The 15545-nt window shown below is 47.6% G+C and overlaps 1 protein-coding gene across 8 annotated transcripts in view; it reads right to left on the bottom strand.

The window, feature by feature from the left end:
* Positions 1 to 225: 225 nt before the first annotated feature.
* METTL24 (methyltransferase like 24) overlaps positions 226 to 15545 on the bottom strand; it is a 42651-nt gene continuing 27331 nt past the window's right edge. For 7 of the 8 annotated variants that reach the window (XM_035564791.2, XM_035564795.2, XM_035564792.2 and 4 more), the window contains one exon: positions 226 to 1425. In XM_035564791.2, the coding sequence (XP_035420684.1) occupies positions 1087 to 1425 (339 nt within the window). In that variant the 3' untranslated portion in view covers positions 226 to 1086. Of the gene's footprint in view, positions 1426 to 6222; positions 6566 to 15545 lie in introns of those variants that run through there. The other variant, XM_050709675.1, reaches the window with a different exon arrangement.

Genomic DNA, 15545 nt, shown 5'->3' on the forward strand with positions numbered 1-15545 from the left:
GGGAGATGAGACAGCAAAGAGGGTGAAAGAGGTAAGAAGGGTATGAAGAGGAGAAGGAAATCAGAACGTTACAAGAGAATGCACAGTACAGGGACAATGAGAGAGACTTCTTGAAACACAATGCCGGACTGAGGAACACCAAGGGGAGGAACACTGAACCCCATGGAGGTTTGAAATCAAAGGTAGTTACAAAGCACATATATCAAAGACACAGAAATGGTGTGATCTGGTATTTCAATGCAAAGTTTAATGTCAAAAGTCTTTAGAAAAGAAACAATTTGCTATAGACTTTTTAGCTCCCTGCATTGCTTAGCTTCTCAGGGAATGACCAAGCCTGGCTGCTGGAAGCACCCTGCAAGCAACCTGCATGCCAGCGCACGGTGCCCAGCGTGCCTGCAGAGCAGGGCATATCCCTACACCTCTGAGGGCAGGTGGCCACTGCCTCTGTGAGCGCCAGTGCAGCCCTGGGGTCTGTCCTGCCCGTGCCGGGGAGAGGCAGGCTGGGCCAGGGAAGCTATGTGCTGAGAAGCATCCAGGTACAGCACTGGAAAAGGCACGCTGCAGAACGTTTACCCAAACCCAAAACCAAGCTAAAAAAGACCAGGTTTCAGTTTGACATAAGCATCTCACTAGATGAGAAACCATTCGTCACAGACATTCCAAGAGGAATTTAAGACAAGCTGTTCTTTGAGCAGATAAACTAGTGAAGCCCTGCCTTCTGTGGCTGGCATTACATGACAGAGGTCTCTGAAGGGCAAGGAGGGGGGCTCTGGTGGCAGCTCCTCCTGCAGCCAAGTATCTGTGTCGCACTGCCAGGCGTGTGAGAAAGGCCAAACTCAAAAAGCTGCTCTTAGCTTCCCCAGACAAACCTTTGCAGAATGCCCATCCTCTAAGAAAGTATACTTGCTGGCAAATATACTGCTATACCTAAAGATTTACAACAGGCATCATCTCCTAGTGCCAGGTCTTTTGACAATGTACAAAAATAAAAGCCAGCCCATTTAATCAGCAACTGCTGTATGCATATTTAGCAACTTTAGCCAGTGACTCCAAGGTCCTCTTCAGTAATGGACAGATGGCTCGCGGTCACACATCATAAATTCCTTCCTGCTGTTGCCATCTTGTATTCACCCAGCTCAGTGTGTAACAGCTACTGGCATTGAAGGCTGCCTTTTTCAGAAACATCTGTGGTTTTGATAAGTCTTTGTAGGTATGGAAAAGCCTGAAGTCCTTCAGCTCCAGTTCTCGGAGCAGACTGTACCAGTACCGCACCACGGTGCTGTCATTGCCACTGACCTCGAAGCCAGGCCAGTGGATGTGCACCTCAAAGACCAACTGTCCGATCTGCTCAACAACATCTTCCAGGATCAGGTTTTCCAGAATTTTCCACTCCGCGCTCTCCACATCTGCCTTGAGGACATCAATCTGCAACAAAAACATAACTGCTAGGTGAAAATGACAGGCTTTGCAATTACTGGCAGCAACGTCTGAGGCCAGGCGTTCCCATTATACAATATACATAATTACTCTTATATACAGTGGCTTTCGTGTCTAAAAATAATAATCTCAGAGCATCCTAGGGCTAATACTGACAGGACAGTACGTGAAGTTTCACAGCACTTCTGCCTCCAGCTCCTAGTCTGAAAAGCTTTGTACTCTGAGCTGCTCTTAGAGCCAAAGTGCGTTCTTGTTCCTTCACAGATCTTGTGGCAGCAGCGAAGCTATGGAGAAAATTCAACCATCTCACCAACCAAAGACACTAACGCATTGCTGTTCCTTATTTCTCCATCACAAAACCCTGTGACAGAAAAAGATGAAATAACAGTGGTTAATTGCACCACAGCAGAGTGGAGGCCTCATTGCCAGCTGCCACATGCACAAGAGGATGGGTCCAGTCCCGAGGACCTGGCAAGGAGGTGAGAGCGGTACACAACACACGAGCGCAAGAGGAGGCCGAAGTGAAATGAATGCTCCTAGCCACACAGGTCACGAGCCCCCCCCGCTGCCACGCTGCTGTCTGAAGTTGTTGCAGGCATCAGTACTCACGCTGAGCAAGGAGAACAAATTCAAAGGAAAATTATGCAAAGACTGTCCAGAGTTTGATGGGCAGCTCCTCCAAAAATTAAGGGATAACAGGAAAGAAGCCATGAATTTCTTTGAAAGGAAAACATTATGATAAAGTACAAAATACAACAAGTGCCCCATTTTGATTTTAGGCCATTATTTAATTTTGCAGTTGGATATTCAGAAAACCAGCTTCTCACAGCCCAACACAACTGCAGACTGGCTTTTCTTTGAGGTGAGTTGGGGGAGGGGAGCTGTACCTTTTGAAAACAAAGAAAGAGCATTTCATCAAAATTTCACACCTGGTAAAAAGCGCTGACCTGCCGGTGCACAGATGCTGCCAGGCTGAAGTGCGCTTCTTCCCTAGAGCAGGACAGGGGAAACTCCCGGGGGAGCGTGGTTTTCCTGCGCTGTTCCACCTGAGCTGCTGCTTGTGCCCATCTGTTCACACACGGGATGTGTTTGAAGTGAAAACTGAAGACTTTATTTAGAGTCAAGAACAGCAAAAAAAAAAAAAAGAGAGGAAAAAAAAAAAGAAAAACCTGCAGAAATGTTGCAAGTCAGCAGGCGGGCCCCACTACAGCTGATGAAGTGCCATTAGCAAGCTGAAGCAGACCCTGAAGAGCCTGAATTTAAGGGCACAATAACACAGCTGTAAGCAGAAACATCGAAGTTTCAAGAGGCCGCGCTTGCCAAGCTTCTTTGGGGTGCTACCAAGGGACAGGAAGACAAACTGGTCTCACGGTAAGGTGTGTGGTCAAATCCAAAACCAGCCTTAGCATGGCTAGCTGCTTAGTCTGGATGGGTCCTGTCTATCCCACACAACAGGCTCCCTCCCTACCCTAAAATTCAAATTCAGCCTTAAGTCAAGGGGTTGTTTTGGTCATTGATGGGGACGATGAAGCAAGGCAACCCACTGCATCAGGAGTCTCAGTCTGCATCAGAACAAACCCAGTGAGCAACAGGCCGGTGGTGGGGCTGGCCACAAAACCTAACCCCAACCCCACACAGCAAAAGTTGATGTCAGTAACTGCGTGGGCTTCCCACACAGGAGCTCTCACTTCATGGCAAAGGCCCTTCCAGCCTGCCTGGACCTGCATCGATCCCACGTGGATGCCCAAAAGTCTACGGCCTGTGCTCCCCGATTGCCTGAGGGACAGACAGAGGCAGGCAGGGCTGGCAGCAGAGGGACAAAGAGACATTGAGGACAAAAAGTGCAGAGGCTGAAGACGCAGGGAGAGCCCAGGCTTCATCTTTTTTGAAAGGTTGTTCTTGTTCCCAATGAAGTAAGGCCTGGACGCCACAGGGCTACCGCCACCTCTGCCTCACTGCGCTGTGGGACGATAACACTGCTGCCAGAGGGAAATGGAGGCCAAACGGGATGAAGCATCAGAAGGGGACTGGCTAGGAGGAAAGGACCGAGAGCTGAGGACTCCATCTACGAGATGAGGGTTTTAATCCCTGAACACCCTCTGCAGGGTGCAAGGGTTGTGTCTGTGAAGCCCTGCGAGACCTCAGTGGGACAAGCTGTAAAACAGCTGAAAAAACTCCGTGTGTTCAGAGCAGGGCTTGGGGGGGCGACTCGAATAATGCCCTGGTCACACACACAGTATCAGCAAGCCAGGCTGCTGCGGATCTGCTCATCAAGGCATCACGGTGCCTCCCCCGTGCTGAGGGAGGCAGGGGGCAGTGGAAAATGACCGCAGGATTAGGGAATTAAAGCCTGTATTGTGGCACGTCTGCATGGGAAGGGGAGGCGAAGGCTGTACCGCCAACCTTAGCTCTGGTATTTCCTAGCTTGAAGCTGCAACACAGAGCCTGTCAGTCTGTCCACACGTGGGACAGAGAAATAGTTTCATGTAGTGCTCCTCTGGGTTCACGAGCAGGCTGAATGTAAATGATCCTGCTCACGAAATTCAGCTAGGAACCACTTCATGGTTGAGCTCGCCTGTTTCCCTGTATACATTTAAATAGGTTATTTATTTTTCAGACAGCGACTCGCAGCTCTACCTGCAATGCAATTTTGCAGGTGGTTTTGATTCCGCGTGGGCGCAATTGCCATAGGACTGTTCAGGAACCACACATTTCTGCCTCGGTGAGACTTCTGCGAGTTTGAAAGGAGAGACAAATTATTCAAAACCTCTTTCTAGGGGAGGGATTGGAAAGAAATGTTTCTAAGCATTTGCTTTTGTTTTCCCATGATCCGGCTTTCTGGTAACAGCCTGACATCGTTTTTCTCATGGTAATGTTCCCATTCCTCATCTTCCAGGTTTGTTTGTTTTTTCTCCTGTGACACCAGCAGCCTGGGAGCTGCTGGGGCTGATCACCAGGCACCCTGCATGCGCAGCGCTGTATTCACAAAATCGATCTGAAAGGCAGCTGCTAACCAACGTGTCTGCAGGATAGAGCGAGTTGCCACGATAACTGCTTAAACACGCACTGAAACGATCAGAAAAGCAACAGAGCACTGGTGGGGATGTGCCGAATGCACAAACCCGAGGCTCTCTGTGGCTCTGAGTGCTCTGCACCGCTCGGGGACCCAGAGGAAGGTCCCTGTCTGTACCACGACCACCCGTGACTGCCTTCCAGACCCGGTGTCCATCTCACCCCAGTCCCCATTTCTTTGCCACAGATTGGGTAAAATGAATGCCAAAACAGCTTTGTGTCAGTGTCTGAGTGCCTGACAAGCCTCCTGCTAACACTGAACGCAGTTTTGTGAAGATCAGGCTTCTCAGGAGGTATTTATTTACCCTCGGTGATAAGAAATGCACTACCAACAAGAGACGCACTGCCACCGCCAGGATGCTTTGATTCAAAGCGCCAGTGAAAGGATTACTAAACAAATGCATAAACTCAGAGCTCCAGCTCACCTGGGAACACAGCTGGAGCCAGCTCTGAGGGTAAGTCCCGGGGGGCACGCTAGAAAGAGAGCAAAGCCCTACAGTGCCTTAAGGCAAAGGATGGCAGTCAGAAGCTTGCTGGCTTTCAGTACTAACAGACTACGACTGGTTCCTCTTATCTTCCACAAACTCTCTTTCACAGACAAAGAGGCTTGCTTGGCATTTTCCAACAGAAACGAGCTGTCCCCAGATGAGCAGAAATGTCGCTGTCAGAAGGAGATTAAGTTAGGCTAGCAGCCTTTAGGGCTGTACTCTCCTCACCTACATTTCCGCCTTTCAGAAAAGGTGGATATCAGACCCCACAGGAACGAGCTCCGTCCCCCCGTGGTGTGAGATCTCACCTGCCAGCCTAGAGAACAAAGCGGCCATCTCCACAGCCGGCGGCTGTGCTGTGAAGCCCCGATCCCTCGTTTCAAGCTGTTCCCATTCAGCACCCAAAGACAGAGCCCATACAAAAGTACAGCATGCCAACTTCCTAAAGAATACCAAGAAACTACTGACAGCAAATGAAGCTAAAGACCACGGAGACTGTGCTGTGGTCCTGGTTAAAGGAAGCCCTTTAGCAGCAAAGGATGCGAACCTGCAGAAAGAAGACTTTCATCTCCATCCCAAAGACATCGGAAGATGGCCACGGCTCTTCTCCTGCCCAGAATTCCCATGAGGAGACGTGGCTCTCTGGATCCCACGTTTCCTTGTCCCTCAGACCTCCCCTACGGGCATCTCCGTCCCTGGGGATGAAGGACAATGGGCAGGGGCCACGGCAGGCCCCACAAGGGCTGGGAGCTGCCTCTCTGAACAACCCAGCACAGCTGAATTAAGGGCCAGGGAGGGAAGCAAAAGCTAGGGGACCAAAACAACATCCTTCTGCTAGCAAAATGTCATCTCACAGTCAGATGACAAATTTCAGGGGCAGGAAGCCTGCTTTATCTGCGCTCCTACGAGCTGTGTGGTTTGTAATGCACTGTAAGTAATCATTACAGAGCTTGAAACATCAAACTGCAGATCGCAAGAGTGATTACAAGACATTTATTCTCTTTTTCTGTTCCAAATGTAAAAATGTGAGCAATTAGAACTAACTAGGTTATCACAGAAGAAGTAGAAAAATGTGGCTTTTTTAATGTTTTCTCAGCGCTTCGCTACTCTGAAAAGCCTTGTACCAGTCACACTCGGGGAAAAAAATGAAGGCCTTTCCTCATGCACAACCAAGCATACAAAACAGCTGAGAAAGAATGGGTTTCAATTAGTGGAAGTTAACACGTTCAGCATGAATGCTCATTTCTGCTTTTCGGGGTAATGACTTGTTACTGAGCGTGCCTCCCAAAGCAGAGCCCGGAGCTCTGTCTGCCTTGATCTTTCTCGAAGCACCAGGGTTAACGGGGATCTCGCCACGGGCTGCCCCGTGGGCACCGTTCAGAGCTCCCGGTGGAGCAGAGTCGACGGAGAGCGAGCAGCCGAGAAGCAATTTAGCCATATTACCTCCAGCACCAGCTCAGCATGGCGAAACAGCAGCCAGGAAACCAGACACGGCGCAGGTCAGGCAGCCGGGGTCCCTCCTTGCTGCGGGAGCCAGCTGGGGGCAGCGAGGGGAGACGTGGAGGTGGCTGCAAAGCAAGAGGAGAGCTCCCAGGTGCCCCGTCCTTCTGCATCGCAGCCCTAGGGAATTTACCAGCAAAGAGGCACCTGCTTTTCCCTTTCTCCCAAGAGCAATTCTATATTTTCAGCAGATAAAACTAGAAAAAAAAAAAGCTGTTTAATACGTATTTTGACAGCATACAGCTTTGCAAGTAACGAACAGGTTCTTGAGTGTTGTTGTTTTTTTTAAACATAGCTTCCTTCTTGTCCGATCCGCAGTCTTCCAGCATGATACTCCTCTCTCTTTCCCTGCCTTTTCTTTCAAAATGCACCCAGCCCCTCCTCACCAGCAGGCAGGGGCTTGGATTTTAAGTCCCCTTTCATCCCCTTTTGTTCTGAGCTGGGGCCGTGACTGACGACAGATGTAGCCTAACACCAGACTGCGCTCCCAGCTGCCTGAGAACACCTCTCCCTGTGCTCCCTGCAACCCCTGGGAGCAGGACCCATCCTGCACAACCTGAGCCCCCCGTCGGGGAGATGGGGACGGCTGTGGCCACAGTGAGCACTATGGGTACTGAAACCAGGGAAAAAAATCAGCCACTACTGGTCAGTGGTGTACAGCTCCTTCAGATGACCTCCCGTCCTTCCTACTCACATTTACAACCTCCTCCATGAAGGTCTGTATGGCCGGCTGTCTAGCTTGCTACCCAGCAAGCCCAAGGCTCCTATACAGTGGCCCAGAGAGCAGGATCTACAAACCCTTAGCATGGAGCAGAGCAGCACTGTGTGTAGGTGACGCCGAGGCAGAGGACCTTCCTGTCACAAACATCTCGAGCAACTTGCTCCTCCATCTCTTTAAACAGAGAACAATCTCCAGAACAGGCAGCAGGCAGCTCACTGCTAGCTAGGAGCTCAAAGTGATGCCTCCTCAGAGGAAACAGGGTGAGGAGCCACCGTGAGGACATGGGGGCTCTTTAACACTTCCCCCAGCAGCAAGCTCCTCGCCTGCACAGAGCATCGGCAGCTCACCAGTGCACATCCCTGCTCAAGAGCACTCTGCCCCAGCTCCCGTTTGCACTCTGTTACGTTTTCTGCTTTGTGCAGCTCTTCCACCGCGGAGGAAAAATCAAAACGTCACCTCATCGGGTCCCTCGGGCCCTGTGGAGAAGTGGAGAAGTGGAGAATTCCCACCGGGCAGCTCCAGAAAACCTGATCTTGAATTATTTATCAGCCTGATCATCAGCAAGAGTTCTGCCCGCTGAAGCCAGGAGGAGCAAGAGCTGCGAGTGTGTGCGTGCGTGCGTGCAAGGGACAGAGGGCTGGGGCTGCTGTGAAATGGTTGAGCACAGCAAACAGCATCCCGGCTGCAAGACCCTCTGCTGTCACGTAGTACCATGACGCTGTCTCACACGGAAATGGTGGGGTGCTGCTGCTGGTGTCCAAAAGATGGTGGAGCGCTGGGGGAAACAGACTCTGAATACCTGATTTTTCTGAGGGGTCTTCCTTAACAACAGCAAAGGCAACAAAGAAAGAAAATGAAAACCTAAAAAAATCCTCCTTCCTTGCTATTTTTTACCAAACAATACTATGCCTTGAGAGTTGTGGGGTTCTTTTCAGAGCAGACCTACGTAATTTCTGTTTCGGCAATGAAATACTTTCATTACAATTCAGGCATCGCACCTGCCTTTTTCCTAGGGGAAGAAAAGGCTACAGGTTGTACCTCACCCAGCCAACGTTAGCATTTAAAAGATCTTCCCTCCGTGCCTGATAATTGCATACGAAACACCACCTGTTCCCTAGAAACACCACTATTCTTATCGATACCTTGAGGATTGGTGGAGAGAATTTAAAGGAGGTGAAAGGAGATGCAGCAGACGAAGAGACGACCCCGCACAGGAATGCACATGACGCATTTCTAGCGTGTGATACAGGTGGTGGGAGAGGTGGCGAGCAGTAAATCACTGACCAAAGACCTCCGCTCCCAGAAACATGAGGTGCTCAGGCCCACTCCTACTCACAGCCAAATTTCACTCCAGTTACGATGGAAACACCGCATAGGCAGCAGCAGCCTCAGCTGACTAAGCAAATAAGGAGCAATTTCCACTTTGATTTCATTATCACTGAAATTAAAAAATGCCTGCAGCCAGGATACTGTGTCAGGAGCAGCTTGTGGATTACTCAGGGGAAACCACAACGAAGTTGCAGAAGGCAGAAGCTCCACCTGCAGCTGGAAATAGCTGCACCAGTTCAATTGCCACTTAGGTTTCAGCAACAGGACTAAAATTCACTAACTCACTGGCACATCCACAAAGGAGAAGGTCAATGCACACACACCAGCTAGTGCTCGAATTGCAGCTCCGGTGTAACTCCAAGGAAATTGGTCCCATTACACTGCCAATGAATTGGGGCCAGCATGTACAAACATAACCTCAAAGGGACTGAATGTGTGTGTTACGGGTAATAAGTCTTGCCTGAACTCATAAATCAATTTACAGAGCCCGAGGCAGATGCTTATTGTAGAATAACACGCTCTCCAGCACTCTGAGCCTTTGCTTTAATGGCATGACTTAAAAAAAGATACTACTTTACATTTTCTAGCTAGCTTGACTGAAGTTATTATCTCTGGTGCTCTCCCTTTCAGCACAACCAGCACAGAAATTAGGCGTGTGAGACATCTGCAGAACTCGGGACTTCTAAGAGAGATGCTGAGCACACAGCTGGGTTTGGAGGCACTGCCACAGCTCCCCACATCCTACAGTTTTTCCTCTCTGTACGCCTTGAAGTTGCCATACACCTTGCCTAATCCCTCTTGCATTCATCCATATCTTTCTGGTTTCACACAGAAATCCGAGGCTGGAGCTGGAGCCAAAAAAAAAAGAAAAACAAAAAGGGGATGTGTGGAATTAAGACAGAGAATTTTTAAGGATGCTCTCACTCCCTGTGGTCTTCTCAGGTCCCCTTCCCAGCCCCACCGCGTCTGCTTGTTGCACTGCACCGCCTGCTCACCGCCCGCACCGCTCTCAGCGCCCAGTAGCAAGTCCCCCTTTCTTATCCCCTCTGTTTTTCCTGGATCACTTACACGTGCACACATTATCAGCGTGGCACAGGTCACATCTGGCAGTATTTTCCCACTACTTTCTAAAAACACAACAAAAGCCCCAAAAGACACACATACTGTTGTGTGACACCGCAGCAGAGCTGTGCTGTTCATGGCCACGTTAAACTCTGACTTTCTGCAATTACCACCCTGTAGTGAATACGGAACTGCAAATCATTTTCTTAATTAAAAATGATTCCAACTATCACATCTGAGAGCTGCTGAAATAATTCTCTGCCAGGAAAAATGAGACAGAAAAGAGAGTCCTCTGGATACTTCGGTAATTTCATCTGACTCTGATGAGAGAGGAAATGATTCTTGCAGGTCTGGGGAATTTGTTTCTCATTGTGTTCGTCGCTAATGGAATTTTCTCACGCTTCAGCACTTACCCTGCTTTTTGGTGACGTTCTGAAGTGTTATTATTTAAGAAAAAGAGGAGAATAGGATGAGGAGGCTGCCTGACTCAGCTGGACTGTGCCTCTGTGCTACTAGGGCAAGTCACTCGAGGTGGGACGCACTTCACCCGGCCTTAGACATGTCAACCCAAACCAGCTGTCCAATTCTGTAAAGACCACAGAGAGGAAGAGGAACTTCTGAAGGGAAATTTGAGATGGGCAGTTCGTGCCATCCAGCCATGTTTTAAGTGCACGCCCTTGCATGAGATGAACTGCACCTAAAAGGTTTGCCTTGAGTTTATGAGGCCCTCGACAGCTATCTCCAATGCAGACATGTGAGTTAAGGGAGAGTTCCACGCTTCTCCTTCCCTTGGCAGGCCATTTATTTAGAGTTTAAGGTCTTTGGGTTATGGTATTGTGCCTGCCTGGCTGATAAGTGGTAGCAGCGAAGGCATTTCCAGGGGAGGAAGGGGAGTATGGCAGTGACAGCCTGAGACCCCACCAGGGCTCTGGAGCACTGCTCTGATCACTTGTCTTCCAGCTGCAAGAGGGGCAGGCAAAAACTAATAAGATATTATGGAAAATGTAGGATCTCTCCTGTCAGAGGAGACTTAAAGGCCAGTACGATAACCCTGCCGAAACAAAGGCTGTTCTTCACAAATACATCTGGGGAGTAAATGGCAGCTGCAGAAAAAGGGGCCACTTAAGCCTAAGGTTCTGAAAATAGTGATGCTATCATCAGATGAAGGGTGTCTGTCTTCCTTCTAGAACTACGATTCTGGAAAAGCCCCAGATAAGCACAGTACAGCAAAGAAAAAAAAAATAAGCCCTTTCAACAGAACTCCAAACATTTACCGAAGGATTTGTGCAACACAGCAACTCAAGAGATCCAGTCTCCTTTGGCTGCTCTGACGCCGGGCCAAACAGAGCAGCACGGGGATGTGAACTCGTGCTCCCACCTCGGCAGGCTGAGCGGGGCTGTCCTCCGGCCACAGCAGCAGAGGCCACGAGGACACAGCTCCCTGCAGAAGTTCCTGGGCTTCCGAGCTGCTGGCTCCTCATCCCGAGCTCAGGGCAGGATCAAAAACTTCACAGACAGCTCTGGCCCCTGCAGTCCCACGATGCACATAGTAATGCGTGGCTGCGTGGATTTAGTTGCTCCAGAAGTTGAAGGTGGACTTTTCCCAATCTGGAGAGTTAATTTTTGTTTCATTAATCAGATCTCCACGCACAACTAACTTGTTATGCAGTTTTTCCTGGGCTTTTATTTTGTATTTATTTATGTACTACCAACATTGAGTTGATTTTAAATCAAAAAGGTAAATTGATCTTCTTTAATCTTTGCTCTTCCACTCCACTCTTCATAAAGCTGAAAGTGCAGCATGAAATGGAGTCTGCAGTATCTGCTTTAGGAGATGAGGCAAGGGATAAATCACTTGCTGAGGAGGAGATGAGGTTATTAATCAAGATGGCTGCCGGGTGTAAGGTTTTGGGGTTGTGTTGTATTAAGTAACAGGTGAAAGGGAGGAGTCTTTTTTTTTTTTCTCTTAGCCAGGTTGTCAAACAAACAATTCTTCATGCAGATGCCAGCGTAAATTAAAGCCTTCTAATCAAAACTGGGACTTAAAGATCTTTTTGCATTTCTTTTAATAATAAACAATGGCACAGTCTGGTCTCTTATGATTTGTTCAAGATGACTTGAGTGGAAGGAGTTGAACGCAGCTCTGCCATCCCCCAAAAGATACGCCTATGAGCACTTCCTGATTAAATGAAGATGATACTTTGCATGCTCAGACTCTCCTTTCTAGTTTAATTTGTTTTCCAGGAAAGCACCTTATTCGCTGCTGCCTTGCGCCACCAAAGAATGCAAATTCACAGCCCTTACTGATGGCAGCACATGAGATTTGACCTGCAGAGCTCAAGAAGGCGGCGAACTACTTCTGAATTAAGAGTCTGTGCATGTGAACACGCATGACTGAGTCTCGGGAACATCCACTCAAGGCAGAATGAACTCTTGCTTGCTTCTGCTGCTCAGGGCCCTTCTGTCAAAGGTTTTAAATTTTGCTTTACAGCACGATCTTTAGAGTGTAGAATACATGTAGCAGCCTGATTTGAATTTCTGAGTAAGGGTGGTGACTCTTTGTGGAGGGGACAACGTTGGAGTGGGAGGGTGGAGTTTGCATTTCAGCACAGTCTTTTCTTTACAGTCTTCCTGCATACTGAAGTCTGGGCTCCATGGAACGCAGCAACCTTCTGAGGATGACACCAGTACTAGCTACAAAGCAAATCTCTGCTGGGACTAGGTGAACAGTTTATTTAGACAGCCGAATTGCCCCCCTTGTAATGACCGCAATTCAGACTGGTGAACCCCTTGCCAGACCATGGAAGTGGTTGTGACAAATCCAGACCTGATGAAATTCAACAAGGACAGCACCAAGTCCTGCGGCTGGGGAGGAAGGACACACTGCCATGAGAGGGGCTGGGTATCTGCCTGGCTGGCTGGAGAGCAGCTCTGCAGAAAGGCCCTGGGGTTCACTGTGCAAAGAAGGTCAACAGCATCCTGGGATGCATTAGCAGGAGCATGGCCCATCGACCAAGGGACGCGATTATCCCCCTGTATTCAGCACTTGTGATAGTACATCTAGATACTGTGTGCAGTTTTGGCTCCCTGGATATACGGAAATACTTTTTTTCCATGATGAGGACCACCAAGCAGGATAATAGCTTGCCCGGAGAAGTTGCGCAGTCTCCACTTTGGAGAAAACTCAGTGTTTTCCACGATTCGAGTGGAAAAAACTCTGAGCAACCTGGTCTGACTTCATAGCTGCCCTTGCTTTGAGCTAGGGATTGAACTACAGGACTCCCAAAATCTCTTCTGACTTCAATTATCCAGTGATCCTATATGAATGAAGTTCCCCATCCAGCTATCAATGATCCGTGGGGAACACCAGTACCATAGCACCCTCACTCCAGCAGTCTGTGAGAGAATATGAAAAAGCTAGCTTTCACAAAGCTGAACCGTGATGAAATAAGAAAGAAAACCTTAAGCATTCGGTGTCTTTCTCCCTTTTCTACACTATTCATCAGCAGTGCACTGGAGAGTACCCATAAAAAAAAAGAAAAAAAAAGAAAAAAAAGATTAGGAAAAAAATATATGAGAAAGATTGATTTTTACATCTTTATCCTCTCCAGTGGCTGATAAAATACTGAAGATACAGGTATATGAAGATACTGAAAATACTGATATATCTCAGAAGATACACCAGCAAATTTTCAGTCTAGATCTGTGTGCCAGGAAACAGGACTCTCACTCCATCCTTTGGAGATTATTCCAGCACTTAAAAGATTTCTCCCTCTTATAGTTCCCCAAAATAGTCTGACTGCATGTCTCCTTTTTCAATCTCATCCTATTATAGAATTAGATGATTCCTCTACCTCCAGGCTATTTACACTCCTCAGAGAACAGAGGAGTGTTATGTCACGCAGCCCTTTAGAAAGATCAAGTTCATTTAATGCTTCCTCAAATCCACTCCAACAGCAAAAGAACTGTTTGTGTTTCTTGTCATAATAACAGAATGGGTTTCCACTTCTGTGGGAGGGCTCCCAGTACCGACTGCAGAATAGCAGGTGTGCTCTCATTCGAGCCAGAGAGAGAAACAAGCCCGTCAAGTTCTTTGATGTCTTTGCACACAAACCCCCCAAATTGCATGGTTTCCTTTCAAGACTGCAGTGGTAAAATCTACAGGAGGCCTTGTCTGTCCCCTCTTCAACAGTCCCTGACGTCAGTGGAAATATTCTCATTCACTTGGAGGGTCTTGGATCGAGTCCCAAATCTTTAAGAATAAAAGCAAGGAGAAAATGAGGCATTAACTTCAAATGATGTTGTTCGGAATTCCTCCCTTGAAGTGGGAAAAGAGCAGCTCTGAGGGTAGGCGTCAGGATTTTTAAAGTTAAAAAGAATGGAACCAAGAGCATGTTTCAAATTTCTAACTGAAAAAGTGCTTTGGAAAATATTATGCAAACTGTTTTGAATTAACTTATTTATTTAGTCCAGGGAACATTCCACTTGCATTCACCGGAAAAACGAAAATGTGAGTGTCACAGCAGTTACTTTGATGTCCTTGTCATAAACTGGAGCGTACCAGTGTCTTAATGCAACACACAGCTCTTCAGGTGGCCTTCCAAGCAGACAAAAACTAAGTAGAACAATGTAAGTAGAATAGGTTTATTCAGGTATTTCCCAACTAGGAAGTATCAGAAGACTGCCAAGTATGTAATGGCTGTACACTGACTGAGGAAAGTCAGCTCCTGACCTCACTAATGTCCTAATTTGCACAGGGAAGCCATGTGAATGCTAGTAGACTAAATGGCCGTGCATGGTGTTCACGTTGTGCCAACACACTTAACCAAATCCTGTGCTGTGTGTGCACAACTAGAGAAAAGCCCGATCCCACACGTTATGTGAGCACTGTGGTCCAGGGCCGCCCTCCAGCTGGGCGCTTTCACGTCAGGCAGCTCTCACCCAGAAGTTTACACACTCAGATTCACAGCTACACTCCTCTAATTCACAGCAGGTCTCACGAGCGCCCCCCACCAGTCTGTGACAACCAACTGACTGTTCCCAGCAGGTCTCGTGTGTCACAACGTTCGTGTGCTTTTTCTGGATCAGGTCATTAATCATTTGCTCTGTGAGTAATTCATCTAAAATCAAAACAATCAATGTGAGGCATATGTCAAAGGAAAGCCATCTCTGCCTCTCCCCAGATGTTTCACTAATGCACAACCTAGGACAATTACAGTATGACTAAGAAGCAGGGAAAAGATGCTTTTTCTGCTCTTCTCTTCAAAATGGTTCAATCAGGAGAGCTGAACCAAAAGAAAACGCTAAAGAAAAGCGAGAAATGAACTGAAAAGGACATCTTGAGTTTTATAATAACAAACCAAACAAATGTTGCACTGCTTGCTTGCTTTGTAAATCCTACGGAAAAGCTCCTCCTTGGCTCAGGCTGTCTATTTCTTAAAAAAAAAAAAACACAAAGACATGCAGAACTATCTGCAGGCAATGAAGTATATTAGCATTTCAATTCATGCTAGTATATCCTCTGAGGGAAAATCTCTCTTGAAAGCAACCTAATCCTGTGTGTCAGGAACTTCCTCAAATGTCTTTTGGCAACAGTTAGTTGAGAACTGAAGATTTCTTATGTATTTACAGTTCCTTTTTAAAAAAAAAGGAAATGTTAAAAAAACAGAGCACTGCCAATTTCAAAGCAGGATGTTTTTGTTGACGAAGACTGCGGTTAGGACTAGTAACCCTAAAAATGTAAACAACCCATCCATTACCTCTTCTCTTCTAATTGTTGATGCAAATATTTTTGTCTTTGTAAACTGTGCTGCTTGAGTAGTTTAGTACTCTTACCCAAGCAATGACCAGAACTTCCACAGGTCTGAAAACACAAATGCCCAGTGTCACCAGCTAGCTGAAGGGAAAAGGAAGGGAGAAGGAGGAAAGTATTTGGC

The sequence above is a fragment of the Cygnus atratus genome, chromosome 3 (assembly GCF_013377495.2).
Source record: "Cygnus atratus isolate AKBS03 ecotype Queensland, Australia chromosome 3, CAtr_DNAZoo_HiC_assembly, whole genome shotgun sequence".
NCBI classification, from domain to species: Eukaryota; Metazoa; Chordata; class Aves; order Anseriformes; family Anatidae; genus Cygnus; species Cygnus atratus.